General features: G+C 42.1%; 1 protein-coding gene across 14 annotated transcripts in view; it reads left to right on the forward strand.

The window, feature by feature from the left end:
* FARP1 (FERM, ARH/RhoGEF and pleckstrin domain protein 1) overlaps window positions 1-16,795 on the forward strand; it is a 201,196-nt gene that overhangs the window by 109,035 nt on the left and 75,366 nt on the right. For all 14 annotated transcript variants that reach the window (XM_083610515.1, XM_083610518.1, XM_083610522.1 and 11 more), the window contains exons 3-4: window positions 11,853-11,957; window positions 14,902-14,944. In XM_083610515.1, the coding sequence (XP_083466641.1) occupies window positions 11,853-11,957; window positions 14,902-14,944 (148 nt within the window). The remainder of the gene's footprint in view (window positions 1-11,852; window positions 11,958-14,901; window positions 14,945-16,795) is intronic.

Here is a 16,795-nt window from a genome sequence, read left to right on the forward strand (position 1 = left end):
TTATACGTCTGTCTTGCATAGCTTCAGTTTTATATAAGTAGGTGGATAACAGAGACTCCTTGGGTATTGACTTGACTATTTATATCTTGTGTGAAATGAAATGTTAGCAATCAGTTGCAAAACTATCTTGATATAACTGACAGAAGATTGTAGGCAAGATAGGAGTAAAGACACGGTCCTTTATCATGTAATCAGATCCTTTCTTGATGAAGAAGAATGGGGAAACATACACTGCTATTTAGTGACAGCTGGGTAGATGTGATGCCAAATCTACAGTTAATTTACTTGTTCTGAACTTCGGTTTCCACTGTTGTCAATGCACTTTCATGTGAATAATTTAAAGGGAATCCTAGGAATATTCTGTATAGATAATTGCGAGTGCCCTTTGCTAAAATGCATAACTCCTAGCAGAGTATTTTTGCTATTTTGATATTATTACCCATGGGTGTTCTTTCTACTTCCAAGCGCTCTTCATTTCAAATCATTGAAAAGTCCACAGTAGCAAAACAAAAGGAAATGGATGAAATATTTTAATCAATGGAATACTTGGGCAGCCTCACATTTTCTTCCTTTCCATTGTTCAGACTGTGAATGCAATTGCTATTTAGCCAAAACAAACACTAGGGAGGTTTCAGCAGACTCTGGGGAAAGTTTGGAGTAAAGGAGGATCCAAAAAAAAACCAAAAACCCCAGTCTAGTATGGACTGAGCAGGCTCAGTGGCCACAGACTGCTGACTGAATTGAGGGAAATGGAGGGCTGGGGGAATCTTGACAGCAGCATTCCACAATGCAACATCTGGATGCAGTCACCACTTCTCCTCTCTAGTAAGAATGGCAAAGGCAACTCCCTCTCCACAACGCACTGTGATTTGTATCACAAGCTAGATCCTACTTCATCCAACACAAGAGGTTGAGATTGAGTACCTAGGCTCAGGGACCAGGATCTAAGCTAGCATCCACAGGGGGGCATTTTAACTTCCCTTTCGCAATAGCAACCACTGCCCCACTCTACCATGTTCCATAACAGCTGGAAAACCCTGCAGGAACGTACTCCATGAGACTGTTAACGATCATTCATTATTATTCCATAGACCCTAGGGTAGAAATGGAGAACAAATGTCCCCACAGCTGTTGTTAGATGCAGGGGTCAGCAAACTTTTTCAGCAGGGGGCCGGTCCACTGTCCCGCAGACCTTGTGGGGGGCCGGACTAGGAAAAAAATATATGAACGAATTCCTATGCCCCACAAATAACCCAGAGATGCATTTTAAATAAAAGGGCACATTCTACTCATGTGAAAACACACTGATTCCCAGACCATCCTTGGGCCAGATTTAGAAGGCGATTGGGACAGATCTGGGCCCCGGGCCTTAGTTTGCCTACCCATGGACTACAGATTCCATCAGCCCTGACCACAAGATTCTTTTATTCACAGAAAAGACTAAAATACAGTGTAAGCTCCCACTGAAAAAAGGAGGAAGCAGGCAACTTTTGCTGACTCTCTCTCTCTTCCCTTTGTAGCCCCCCTCCTGCTACTTTCCACACTGCTCCAGTGTCCCCCAGCCTCAAGAACAGAATTTCAATAGATACAGGAGCTTGCAAGGTGAAGTGAAAGTTGTCTGTCCCTCAGAGGGTCTCATGAGTGGGACCCCCCAGTATTTTATTATCAGACCTCAGTACCCAGTGTTGGGTTTATTCCCAAAATATGTGAAGCATCCACAACAGTGACCACAGGAGATATGGCCGCTGGGAGGTGTGTCTCTTCCATTGTGCCTCAAGACAAACAATGTGTCTCGAGATGCCAGCAAGATGTGAAGCACTTGGCGGGTGGCAATCCTCCCTTCTGATTACTTAGTTTTTATATGGCAGTGTGTTGTGAAAACTATTTCGGCAACTCATACTTTCGGTATGAAATATCTTGCGAGCCTCAGTGTTTTAGTATGCATGGAAGGAACCTGCTAGGCCTTATAGGGGAAAGAGATTTCTCTGCTTTGAATTGTAGGAGCATTAGCATCAATGGTAGTTGTTAAGCCTGGCAAGCAAGCAGCATCATGCCTCTTGTCTCTGTTTAGAGCCAAGGGCCAAAATAGGCAGCAAGCATTTGCAAAGCTGCAGGGAAAAGGAAAGAAGCAAAATTTGCACTGGGGATCTTTTCCTCTGCCCAGTTTTTTCCTCTTAAACTCCTCACCCCAACTGCTTTGCTCTGAGGAAAGCCTCATCCACAATTCCAGCTGGGGGAAGGGGTTGCACTGGGTAAAGCATCAGGTGGAGAATGATAAAGGTTCTCCCTTCTTTCCTGGCACTCCTTCATTCCAAACTGTGTCCCCCTCACACTGCTTTGCTGCTGTCAAATGGCAGGCTGGGTTTCTAGACTTGGGACTGCCATTAAAACACACAGTTTAACTGTACACTGGTACCTCGGGTTAAGAACTTAATTCGTTCTGGAGGTCCGTTCTTAACCTGAAACTGTTCTTAACCTGAAGCACCATTTTAGCTAGTGGGGCCTCCTGCTGCTGCCGTGCCGCCGCCGCCGCATGAATTCTGTTCTCATCCTGAAGCAAAGTTCTTAACCTGAGGTAATATTTCTGGGTTAGCGGAGTCTGTAACCTGAAGCGTATGTAACCTGAAGCGTATGTAACCCGAGGTACCACTGTAGTAGCCTGCAAAGAAATCAATCAACTGCTTAATTCTCTGAAATTATTTGGATTATTACATCCTTAGTACCGCCCGGTTTGTTTGTTTTTAATTGCCAGTTGTGAGCTTCCATGAGGAAAACATTTTTTTAGCCAACCCTTCATTTTTTTCTTTTTAAATCCAGATTCTAAGTTTGAGTTCTTGTTCAGCAGCCTTCAGTCTGTAAAAGGTCATTTCTCAAAGTTTAATTCCAGGCATATGAAACTCATGTGTGTGGGGAAAGGTCAGAAATAATTTGATTAATTCGCAGTGTGTGTTCTGCTGTCAGATCCTTTTACCCCTTAATTTCATCTGAACGAAGAAAAGAGTTTGTAAAACAGGTAATATAATTTAAAAATCATTTTAAAAATAACACCGTGAAACAAAAGCAGTTATTTTAATCACAAAGGAATGCATTTTTTAGTGCGCAGAGACATGTTTTTCTAAGGGAACACTGCTCTGTTTTATTAATATAAACAACTGCATAGACCTTGCTGTGTTAAAAGTTCATCAAGAGATGCCTGAAAGTTAGTAGTGAAGATGCCTGGTGAATTTCTGCTGGAAGAGTACTCTGTAGTTTGGGATCAGCAACACTAAGCAGTTCACGTCTCCTTCAAGCCAAGTTGGCTTCTGTAGCACGGGCTCCAACAAACAGTACTTCTCCTGATTGCAGTGGTTGAGTTGGGATATAATAGTGCAGCCAGTCTTTAAGGCAGGGGTCCTCAAACTTTTTCAGCAGGGGGCTGCTCCACTGTCCCTCAGACCTGGTGGGGGGCCAGACTATATTTTGGGGAGGGAAATATGAATGAGGGACGATGAGTGGTGCGTGAAAGGGCTCTGGAGAGGGGCTGGCACCAACAAAGCCCAGCCCCCTTCCTCCTCTAGGCAGTGCAAGGGAGAAGCCAGGAGGATGGAGGGAGGAGGCGGCGCCGGCACCGTGTGAGGGAGAGGGAAAGAACATGTGTGCTGGCAATCCACACAGCGATTCCCGGACCGTCCACAGGCCAGATTTAGAAGGCAATTGGGTCTGATCCAGCCCACAGGCCTTAGTTTGCCAACCCATGCTTTAAGGTATCCTGGACCCAAATTGTTCAGGGCCTTTTATATTAATATAAAAGCCTTGAGCCTGACCCAGTAGTATATGAGCAGCAAGTGCAGACATGTCACATACCACCAGCTGTTTGAGCCCATCAGCAGTCTAGCTGCTGCATTCTGCACCAACTGGAGCTTCCAGGCTGGGCCTAAGGGCAGCCCCATGTAAAGCACATTGCAGTAGTCCAGCGTTGAGATTACCAATGCATACGCTTGCTGATTCAAATAAGGAGTAACAGGTGAAGCTGATTAAAAGCACACACTCATACAAGCTTTCTAAATATCTGGGTAAAGGTAAAGCGACCCCTGACCATTAGGTCCAGTCGTGACCGACTCTGGGGTTGTGGCGCTCATCTCGCTTTATTGGCCGAGGGAGCCGGCGTACAGCTTCCAGGTCATGTGGCCAGCATGACTAAGCCGCTTCTGGCGAAACAGAGCAGCACACGGAAACACCGTTTACCTTCCCGCTGGAGCGGTACCTATTTATCTACTTGCACTTTGACGTCCTTTCAAACTGCTAGGTTGGCAGGAGCAGGGACCGAGCAACGGGAGCTCACCCCGCCGCAGGGATTTGAACCACCGACCTTCTGATCGGCAAGTCCTGGGCTCTGTGGTTTAACCCACAGCGCCACCCACATCCCTAAATATCTGGGTAGACTTGGCTAAATAAGAATGTCTTCAGCAGGCGTCAAAACGAAACGGTAAAAGGCACCTGCCTGATATCAACAGACAGGGACATCGCATCATGGTACTTATTTACTTACTGGTTGTTAACACGGGAGGGGAGAGAGAGGAGCAGGAGTCACATGGCGGCAGCTGCTTTCAGTGGCTGTCAGGTTATCTGCACAGTGTCTGTCTGTAGCTATAGAACTATGACCGTAAATTCCCTTCTACTTCCATTGATAATTTGATTAGTGTTATGTATTGATGAATTCAGTAAAGGGTTGTTTGATAATAAAATTGAATAAAGGAAAAACTCAGGCATTAGAGGAAAAAAAGGTTAACACCAAAACCTGCAGAGATTATTTGTGAGCGTGCTGTCAAGTCACAAACTGTCTATAAAATGAATGCATGGTGGTAAAACTGGCCCTTTTCTCCCTTCCAACTTTGGAGGCACATCTTGGGGGCAGGAGTGGGGAGGGGTGGAGTTTGCCAATACCTCATTACGCAGCGTTTGCTGCACAGCTAAACTAATCTGAATGGTACTATTATGCTGCTCTGCAGAAATTGTGGACTATGAAATTCAATCTGAAGTACTTTTAATGAGCATTCTGAACCTCGTTTCAACCCCTGCGAAGAAACAAGGGACACAGTGTGCTTTTGAATAGCTTGGAGGCTTTTGGGGGGGGGGGGAGATGCACTTCATTCAGTACTTGCAAAAGGGGGTGGGGAAGAAATAATGCCAGTTCTTTGTTTAACTTTATACACCCGTTATGAAATTAGCCATTTGAAAAATATATACCGGTATATATCATTTAAAAATTAGACTTGGTGAAATTATGCAGGTGGCCTCCTAGAGCTTAACAAATTTCACTGCTGTTGGGATACACAAGTACCACTTTATGTGTTGCTGCATAACCTCATTGTACTTGTTTTAGTACCATCTGTCAGGTTAGGCATCCTGCCTCAGGTGCCAATTTTGGAGGTACCATTAAAGACAAAAAATTGTCAGTAGTTTAGCTTACGATGATACCTTTACTTCTATAAGGTACATCAAAATGACCTCTGTCAAGCTTTGTTCCTTACTTCCTTGTAATGTATAAGCCATTAGTGATAACAAACTCCCCTTCTACACACACACACACACACACGAGAGAGAGAGAGAGAGATTGCTTTGTAAGTAGCTCAGGTGTTTCTGAGTATACACACAGTGCTTAAAAAATAAATAAATGAGGTGCCAGTACTCATACATTGATAGAAGTGCTGTGGGTGCCAACACAAAATGGCTGCCATGGATAGCAAAAGAAACGGTGATGGTACTCCACATCAGTGAGTTCCTACTCTCCAACATTTCACCAATGAAAATAAGGATGCCCTGTTCCAAAATAATAATAATATTATACCCCACCCAACTGACAGGGTTGCCCCAGCCACTCTGGGCAACTTTCAACATAAATAAAAACATAATAAAGCATTAAACATTAAAAAAAACTTCCCTAGCCAGGGCTGCCTTCAGATGTCTTCTAAAGGTTGCATGGTTAGTTATCTCCTTTGCTCGTGAGTTGCATATGCTCCGACATTTCTCTGACGAAAATAGGGACGTCCTAAGGAAAAGCAAGACATTCCAGGATCAAATCAGAAACCGGGAAGGCTTCTGTAAATCCAGGACAGTCCCTGGAAAATAGGGACACTTCAGGGGTCTGTGAGTTCTATTACATAGAAAAAGTCCTCTCTGTGTGCACACAAACTCACACACTGACTTGGCATGCTGGATCACCTCCGGTTGGTTGCATTCAGAGAGTTGCTTGTTCATTTGAATTGCATGTTACTTCAAAATAATGGCAAGATGTTTTCAAGATTTACTCTTTGACCATGAGATCCATTCCCACAAAGCGTGTTCTCCTTCATGGAGAGCACGTGTTGCGGTGGGGGCTGCCAGGACACTCCAAAGTTGGAGGGCGGGCTAATTGATCGTTGGCCACAGATGCGATTGGGGCTTCCCTTGTTGTTGGGAAGAAGTTAATGTTGCCATTTGTTGATTGACAGCCAGAAATGCTAAAACTCCTTGCACGAGGCTAGGGCTTCCTCTTTTCGCCCGTGCATCGGATTGCCCGTCCCCCCCTTAGAATTCCGGTTGTTCGCTTTGACCTTGCTATGCCTGTCATGGGGTCGTCTGCTCTTGGGGCAGGGGCCCGGTAGGAATTTTGTCCATCTGGCTGATTGGCTGGGGCCATTTGGTTTTTGCCTACTGCGTAGCAAATCGTCACAACTTGTAAGGTTGCGGTTAGGCATTGGTTTATGGTTTGGTTGGTTGAGGGGCAGTGGTTGAGTGCCTGCCCTTGGTAGGTTGAGTGCCTGCCCCTCTAATGCTGCTGCTGCAAGGGATTCTGTTAAAGGAATTGGGGGCTAACTATTGCTCAAAGGGGCTTGGGCCATAGCAATGAGCTCCTGGTTGCATTTGGGGTGAGGGCAGGTTCCCTGCTCCGTCGCTACCCCCAAGTGTATTCCCCTATTCTGACTTTCGCATCGTGCGGAATGTCACTCTGTCCCCCATGGTGGGGGCAGATAGTTGCAACCAATGCCTAAGCAACCACTCACAAATTTGAATGTTAATAAAGTTGTGGCCAAAATTATGCCAAAAATCTTAAACAAAAAATTCTGTGTGATGTGTGAGTTATTCGGGTGGCCCTGGGGACCTCGACACGCAATATGTTATAAAGGCCACTAACTTAGCTGGCTTTAAAAAACATATGTACAGTGGTACCTCGGGTTACATACGCTTCACGTTACATACGCTTCAGGTTACAGACTCTGCTAACCCATAAATAGTGCTTCAGGTTAAGAACTTTGCTTCAGGATGAGAACAGAAATCGTGCTCCGGCAGCACGGCAGCAGCGGGAGGCCCCATTAGCTAAAGTGGTGCTTCAGGTTAAGAACAGTTTCAGGTTAAGTACGGACCTCCGGAACAAATTAAATACGTAACCAGAGATACCACTGTAGTAGCTTTTATTAATGATAGCTAAATGGGACCTTCATTTCCAGAGTCAATATTACTTCCCTGGACCAGTTTCATGAGAAAAACACAGTTATTGAATTCATGTTTGTGGACTTCTAAATGCTGGCTACTGGATTGATTTATCATCAACCTGAAAATTAATTCTTAAAGTTCAGGAGAAGAGAGGAAAAACTCCCTTCTCATTACATACAACTTTCATTTTTAAGCAAAATTGTTAAAAACTCCTTGGGACTTTTTTAAAAAAACGTAACGCCCTCATGGGCAGATAAGCAAACAGAACTTGTTTCCTTTCAAATGATTTTCACTCTCAAGTTACTAATAACAAGAGACATTTGGTGTTTTATATTTAAAAATGATTCTACAGACAAGGTAATTCCTGAAAAAGGTGATTGAACGATAGTAATAATAATCAAAACTGCCTCAAAACTAGATTCTGTACAAAGTTAAATAGAAGCCAGCAAGCAAAGAGAAGCAAATGTAGGACGTGCAATAAAATGATCAATGTGATCAAAATGAGATTCAGAAAAACCCAACCGAGTAGTAGAATTAAGAATGGAGTTTGGGTTTGATTCTCCCAGCCCTCTCTTCACTTGGATTAATAGAAAACCCGTTGCTGAACTGTGTGTCGGGAGCGCCATTAATGAACCTTTCACATTGGTAGCATCTGAACAGTAATGAAGCAGAGAAAAAACCAAACTAGGGGAGGGGAGAATTGCAATAATCAAACGTTGAGGAAAGAAAGAACTTGTAATGTTTAAAAGTAGGTATGGAAAGTCTGAAGAAAAGAAGAAAAAGAAAGAGGTGTTGAAGACGACTCTTAAGGTTCTGTGCTTGGGGTAAGAAAAAGAAAAGAAACATTACTCCACAGAGAGAGAAAAAGCACAGTGATTAATGATAAAAGTATCAGATAATGTGGAAAGAACAAGTAATGAAATATTTGGAGCCAATCAATGTTAATGTCTGCATCCCATTTTGTTATTAAATAAAATTTGATTTTATCTCCATTTAGAAAAATGGCTGACTGGGATACTTTGAAACCCTACGAAACCTCTATTTTGTTATTAGAGCTTTATTGGAGTGCAAGGGATTCAGTAGCCTATGAGAAACTTTGCTTACAAAATCATAATCCAAAATCACTTGGGGTGGATTAAAAACTGTGTGTTGATAGCAGTGTCCAGCTGGGCTGATGAAGAATCTCTTTAAATTAGAAGGATCAATTTGCTCAAAGAAGCAGTGGATTAAAAAAAAAAATAGCTTCCAGGACATGGGTTCTGTAAACATTGCTGAACATTTTTCTCCTTCAACCACTTCCTTATTGAAAGGTCATCTCAAAGAATGAGGTACACACAGTTCTTGACCATAGAAGAAGATAATCTGTTTATTGATTGAGAACTTCTTTAGGGTCAAGCAAATGTTAAAGCTATTGGAGACCCTGAGCTTTTTCTAATGAAAGAAGAATAAATACCCTTGTTCAAGGCTTGGCAGGATCGGGGGGGGGGGGGAGACTGAGCAGAGTGGAAGTGACTAGCAGACATGAAGAATGCTGAACACATAACTTAGGTGGTAACGCTAAACACACGTAGGAAAAAAACTAAGCCCAACTGAGCACAGTGGGACTTTCTTCTGAGTGAACATGCATAGGATTTTACTGTTAACTCCCCTCACTTGAATGGAATATGTATCTGAAGCCAGAAAGGTCAACAGTTTCTCGAGCCTGAAACGGCTGATGACCCTGGAGAGGGACTCTGTGGGTTGGGGATGGGGTGCGTCACAGAGAGTTACGGGTGAGTCAGATCCTGGGGTAGTCCCCCAGCACTCTGCTCTTCCCACCCACTTCACCCCCAGCTCCTGTTTCTCTCTTCACCTTCCATCTCAGTACTGCTCCTCAGCATTGCAAGGGCACACCCCAGCCCATCCTCTCAGGAGAAGTCAGGTGCTCAGTCCAGTTCAGAGGTGCTGCTGTCACCTTTGCTGCCTAGGTCACAGAGACGTCAGCACATTGACGAACAGACAACTCAGGTCCAGCCTGAGTTACCATTTGCTTGCCTGTTTCTGCGCAGAAATCGGGCCCTCCCTTAAAGAGGGCACGTATTGCGGTGAGACCTGGAAAACCGACACCCTGTGTTGTGGGTGGGTACGATTGGACAGCCACAGCACCCGATTGGTAGGTACCTTGAAGCTGGGTACAATCTGGCCAATGGGACGCAGTCCAAACAGTTCGAGGGACCTATTTATGCCCATGCACGTGACCCAGAGCTTCCTCTTTCGGCGCGGGCATTCAAAACACCCACCCACCTCTCCCTACTTTTAGGGCATTTTGCGATTGACCTTGCTATGCCGTCGTCTGTCGTTGGGATAGGGGCACGGCAGGAATTTCCCCCACTTGGCTGATTGGCTGTTGCCATTTGGGTTTCGCCTGCCGCGTAGCAAATTGTCACAACTTGCAAGGTTGCGGATAGGCTCTGGTTCAGGTGATATGGATGGGAGAACGCTCTCGCCATCCCTATGTGAAGGGTATTCTGTTAAAGGAATCCAGGGACTCGATGGTTTGGTCAACCCCTGAGAGGGAGTTGTGCCCGTGCCAGAGTCCAGGGGGACATTTGGGTGGCGGAGTTAGCCTATTCCTGGCTTTCCGCTTATCCAGATGTTCACCCTTGGCTGACCTATGCTGGAACCCTGGGTCAGCGCTACCTGCATGGCAGGGAGCTAGTCGAACCAGAGCCTATGTAACCAATCACATTCTGTAATCAATAAAGTTGTGGCCTAAATTCTGCCATAAACCAAACCAAAATTTGTTGTTGTTTTTTTAAATGATATTTATTGGAATTTTCAAAATGTTACAAAACAAAGACAAAAAAAAATACAGATTCAAACAAAAAAGAAAAAAAGAGAAAAAAAATACAACAATACATCGCAAACAATTAAAAACATTTAAAAAACAAATTCATTATTTCCAAATCTTCAACTGTCATTACCTTCTTTCTTAGACCTCCTCCTCCTCCCTTTCTTTGTATCCTAGTTATTAATTATCCCAGCAAATCCTTTCCATATTTCATAATATTCTGTCATTACATTACCCTAAACTGTTTTAGTCTTATCTTTCTATAATAAGATAAAACTTAAAGCTTAAAACTTAAATCTTGTCCTTACCAGCTTCTCATAACCATAACATTCTTTCATCATTCTTTAAACAATTTTGCTAAAGCCAAGTAATTTCATTCCAACATTTTTCTAATGTTCATCAATTTTATAAAACAGTTCTAATGGTAGAAAAAAGAAATACAAACAAGTCCAATCTTCATCCAACGTCCCTTCCTCCTGGTTCCGGGTTTTGTCAGTCCTTATTATCACGTCAGTCTAGCTCATTAACCTGGCAACCTTATATCCGAGGCCCTCAGGTCTCTTCCATGGCCCTTCCGCAGCTCTTCTTCATATTTGTAACTGTATTTTCCTTTGTCTCCTGCTCGTAATAGCTCCAGCTTGACAATATTTTTAGCCCTTCTCGACAGATCAGCCCCTTTTCCATATTCAACACTAAATTCCATATGGTATTTAACAGCATGTTTCAAAAACCCTCCAAGATTAGGAGCCCCCACAATCCCAACCAAACCAAAATTTGAGTCAAGTGTGAATTTATTTAGGGGGGAGGTTTCTGGGTCTGAACACACAAGTTGTGTTTCGCCAGGAGCTGGGTGTGGTGGTGGGCCTTATTTTTCATTCTTTTTAAGGCTGCATGCATAATCAGATCAAAAATGATTCCTAAATTCATTGGAAGATAAGACTTGGATTTTGCATCCTGGTTTGTTTAAGCATATTTGCATTTCTTCTTTCCCACAGTGTAGTAGTTACTCTGCTGTTTTTACTGTTTTGCATAATTTATTCTGCTACTTGAGGGAAGGCAGAACAGGAAGCTGACGCTTCCGTTTCGGTCCAGTGTGTGTATCTTATTCAGCTCGACTGGTGTGGCTTCTGAAACTATTAAGATACGGATTTGTAAAGAAAAATGGCGGTGCAGTTTTGTGGGAATGGTTACAAGCTGAACTTTGAGAATGGCCATACAAACCTATTAACAATAATCATCTACCTTGCATAATCAGAATAAGTGCAGAAATGAATGTTGAGCACAGAGTGGCTTGTTATAAAGAAGTTGCACACATAACGAGCGTTCTGGGCCAGTCCTTGCCCATCTCAGTTTCAACAATCCTTGCAACAATGAGAAAAATATCCACAACTGAGTCAGTACTCCCAACACTTTGGCATCCAAATAAAAATAGCTACTGCTTTTCCTTCAATTGAACACCTAACTATAAATTAATTGCGTTTTGTGCTCACCGAGGAAACTGGATCTATAACTTTATTTTTCTTTTCACGTGGATGTACAGCGTGTAACCTTTTGTTGTTTTTAATTACAGCAAAGAGCACCAGGGAAGGTTTTGCTGGATGCAGTCTGCACTCACCTGAACCTTGTTGAAGGTGACTATTTTGGCCTTGAGTATCTGGATCATAAAAAGATCATGGTATGTGAAGAAGCATTTTATATGCATATTTTGTCAGCGTAAAAACAACAACATGGGAGTGGGCTTGCAAGCAGTTGCATTTAAAATGCTTCCCAGTTTTCTTATTCTGGTACTGGAAGAAGAAGAACAAAATTGGGCATATGCAGCTGGGTGTAGTTTTTAAATTTTATTTATTTAAAGTATTTCTAAACTGTCTTCCGAAGGCACTAGGGTAGTGTACAATAGACATAAAATTATTCAGAGTACATAAACAATCAAATAAGAGCCTTCAGAGTAAATTGCATACTGAGATGCAACAGAACAATATAGAAAGTAAAAGCAGACACACTGCACAACCTTTTTAATGGTTAGAAAAATCACCTGGTGCTTAAACATATTGTAAAATTGGCACTAACTTTACCTCTTTAGGGAGGGTATTCCAGAGTTGGGATACCACTGCAGAAAAGCCCCTCTCCTTAGTGCTAACTTAGTGCTAACTTCAGAACTACATGTGAACATGTAATTTGTGTACAGAGTTGTTTTTAGCATAACAGAATCATAAGCTCTATCAGAAGGGTTTGTTTTTTTAAAAAAAAAGTTGGTTAAAACAAGAAAGCTGCTGTCTTTATACATAGATGATGAATGTTGAATAGTCTCCATATAATTTGCAATATCTTTGTCCAAACTGCGTTCCAGTAAATGGCATTTGTTTTGTCCATTCATTGGTTTATCTCTGCTAGCAGAGTATTGCTAGAAAGATTGGCCCACCTATCGTAGCTTGGCAATGGCTTCCTATACTACCCTTTTGACTGGGATAAATTCACATATTGCTGGCAAGGAGATTCTGACCTGAGTTGCTTCTTACCCATTTCCAGTTGTAATCTCTGTGCGAAAAATAACAAGGCACAGTTACCTCCTCCTGTGCAGGATGCCCAGTCATTTGTAGCTTAGTTACTCATTTTCTTTAGGAAATTGGCAGTGCACAACATTCTTCACTGTGCCAAATGTGAAGCTAAAAAAACAAGATGTAGAGTTAATGGAATGCCGTCAAACATTAAGGTGTTGCAAACAAATAAATGACCAGCGCTTTAAAGGTTTTTATTGGCTAGCAAAAATAGGGTTTTTTAAAAAGCTTGCTTTTCAAATTGCATCTCAAAGGAATTATTTATACATTTTCATGTGCTTAAGAAAAGAACCTTGAAATGAAAAATGCCTTTGTTAAATTGCTATTTTAGCTCTTTAATAATATAAAAATGGGGGTGGGGGACTGAATAATTTAAATATTTCTCAGGTTTTTTGGGTTTTCTTCACATGCGGCTCCTGGGGCTATGCTTCTGTAACAAGGACACTGGAAATGAGTTTTGCCTTTGCATAATTTAAAGCTGCTCAAGGTCACACTTAACAAATATGCGTACAGGTAACTCGCAGCTTATGCGCATTTAACTTTGGCGCATTCAGCTTTACTACATACTTTGCAAAGTTTGAAAAAAAATTAAAGGGAAAGGAGGCGGAACCCCGTGTGGTTTTTACTGTATGTGATTTTTGGCTTTACGTACTATTCCCTAAAGAGTCACCTGTATTCCTTTCTAAAGCCTATTTTTAAAATAGTTCATTTCCAGGAGAAAGGTGAATTTTCTTTTTGTAAGAAACATATGTTATAGATTTATTTATTTTTAAATAAATGCATGCTCATTTAATGCTGCAGCCCTATGCCTATTTATCTGGGAGTAAGCTACTGTGACTTCCTTCTGAGTAGACATGTATTGGTTTGTGATATAAAAGTTGCATCTAAACCCAACCAAGCATGTATATTCTATTAATATGATATGTTACTGATATCACAGTCCTGTGCATGTCTGCTCAGAAGATAGTCCCATTGAATTCAGTGGGGTTTACTCCCTGGTAACTGTGCATAGTATTAAAGACTGAACCTGTTATCTCTGTTTTGTAAAGATGGTAAGCTTCACCTGTATCTTAACTTTCCAGGTGTGTTCAGCTTTCTTCCACACTTTCATTCATGCACCAGGAATTTGTGGAAGCATCATCAAATGTTGCTCAGGTCAAATAGGCTTTATATTATGGAAGCTGCATGTTTACTACTCTCCCTATGGAATTTTTGGATGCTACTTTGATAGCAGAGGAATTCATGTAAGAGCCCTGCTCTATCAAGCCAAAGGTCCCATGCTGTTTTCCTCAGTGACCAACCAGATGCAGTAGCCATCTCTGATAGTCGGCCCCCAGGACTGGTGTTCAAAGGCATACTTCCACTTAGTCATAGAGCTATCATGACTAATAGTCATATTTCCCCATGAGTATTTTAATGGCACAGCTCTCTGCTTGCGTCCTGCAACAGGGAAGGCTAGAACCAGCTTGTGCAAGTAATGCATCTAATTGACTGGCCAACCAGCAAGCCACCCAGCCCAGGGACTGATCAGAGTGGCAGAAGCCACAATGGAGGGATAAGATCATTTAGCTTTTCTCTTTGGTCACTACTCTGGGTGTCTAACACTGCCATGATCCTCACCCCTTGTGTGTGCTTTCTATATTCCCAAATTACCTAAGAAGCATGGAATAGAGCTACAGGAGAGTAGCAGCTGTACCACCCTCACAGCATTAAGCAATTTAACAGCCTTGTCCCATTTTTCAGTGGGAGGTTTTTGTGACTGTTCATTCCACTACTAGTTGAGGTTTTGCCATGGTCTTTAAATTTTTGAATGCTTCTTGTTACATACATTTCAGGGCCCTTTGGTTGAGGTTTAATGGCGGTTTAGGCTTTTAGTTTCCCTTGGCAGAGAAAGAGGAATCTGAAAGCAGAAAAATGTGTGCTGGGTGACTGGCTGGCTGTTAAAATGTGGTGAAGACTGCTGCATGCTGTATCAAATAATTTAGTTGTCTACACCGCGTTGCTATATTTCTTGCTATATTTGCAGAGATGATCGTGTGCATTTCTCCCTCCTTCCCCTAGGTATGGTTGGATCTTTTGAAACCTATCGTGAAACAGATCAGAAGTACGTAAGAATGGGAACCATTTATATTATATTTGCAGAAACAAAGAAAGTCAATAGACTTGATGGCAGGATTTCAATAAACATTCACATTATTAGTATTAGAAAATGTTTAGAAAATAGTGAAATATTACAGTGTATCTACTTTTATTTTTAGGTTTTTAGGCTTGATGTTATGTGTTATTAATAACTTTTTCTGTTAGGAGATAGCAAAGTGGGTGAAAAGAGAAACAAACCAGAAACGGAAGTTGGGGGAAGCCCTGGAGGGGAGGGAGGGAGGACTATATAATATTTGTTAAGAAATTGAGATGTAGGTAATGAATGAAAAAGAAAAATGAATAAAATTTTAAAAAGAAGAAGTATGTACCGACAGTTTGCTTCATATAGATAAGACAAGCGTGAATCCATAAACAACTCAGCTCTTTCCAATATTTGGTGGAGAGCAAGAGCATGACATCTCTTTTTACCCACCTTCTTCCATGGATGCTCAGGTGGTAGCATTCTGATAGGGCATATGTATGTAAAATTCAACATGTGTAGGCCCTGATTGCATGGTCAGTGCCAGGATTGTATCTGGGCTGCTGAGCATGCAGAGTAGGTATACAGTAATTGGACTTTATATATGCAGGTCCTGTTCAGATATTGTACCCCTATGTGGAAGTCCAGGAATGTTGGAGGCAGGACAAGCTAAACAAGGTGCACTCTCACCTCTCGCTACACATACAGGACAGATCCAGGGAAAGGTATCCAGTCCATGGTGTGTTTGTGTGCACACACAGATCACACTAACACACACTGTCCTCAGCAGTATCCTGAGAAGTCTCTCTCAGCAGCCATTCTCCTCACACACACAGAGAGAGAAAAACAGTCAAACAACAGTTACAGGAATAACAGTCACAACAGAATAGAATGCCTCTCTCACTGTCAGCCAGTTGCATGAGAGCTACTGTCAAAGGAAAAACCCCAAGCTAAAAATACATGGCAATTCAACATAAGTAAACATTCCCATTTCAGGAAATCAAACCATTTCCCTTAACAGTACAGACCATAGTTTACTTGAACTGGATCAGGGGACTACTAGTTCCTTTCGAATGCCGTGTATTGTTTTGACTTTGTGATGGTGAAGTGTTTTATATGCTACCTTTCTAGCAGAACTTTACGATTTTTTTCAGCAGACTGCTTATCCAAATTAGGTTCTGACAATAGCCACTGGCAGCTTTATTTGCCAGTTGCAAAACAGGCTAGATGGACGTGAATGCTGACTTACACCTTGAATTAATTTATATTGAATTAGTTTCTCCTGGTTCAAAGCCTGTCAATGTGGCTTTGAAAAAGAATATGCTATAATGATTGAAACCATTTGCTTACTCCCGTGCATCTGTGCTTGCTCACTTCTCTCTTTCTTCAGAACATTGCAGCAAGTCACAAGGGGTGGTTTCAGAAAGAAGGTTAGAAGCTAGGCAAGTTTTGGAATTTATGTCTGCCGTCCTTAAGAACTTACCTTTGCAGATGAGGTGGCTGAATACACTTCAGTTGTCGGTTGTTGCATTTTGTTAATGTTCCCACACATACACCCAGCATTCCCCACATGTAGTGAATTATTCCTTTAAGGAAGAGTATTTTTTAAAAATCACGTCTTCATTGAGGCCTTTCTTTTCCCCCAGTATAACAATATAATTGCATACAAATAAACAGCATCAACAATACAACATAAAGTACAAAAACATGCATAAGACAGTATGGTGGGATAAACCTGGCCCTGCAGTTTTCAAAACACAAACCAGTATTGTGTTCTTAACATACATAAAGCGTAACAGTTGCACAACAGTGCAGTAATCATGAGTTGTATGTTAG

Source organism: Podarcis filfolensis, assembly GCF_964270895.1.
Source record: "Podarcis filfolensis genome assembly, chromosome: 4".
NCBI lineage: Eukaryota > Metazoa > Chordata > Lepidosauria > Squamata > Lacertidae > Podarcis > Podarcis filfolensis.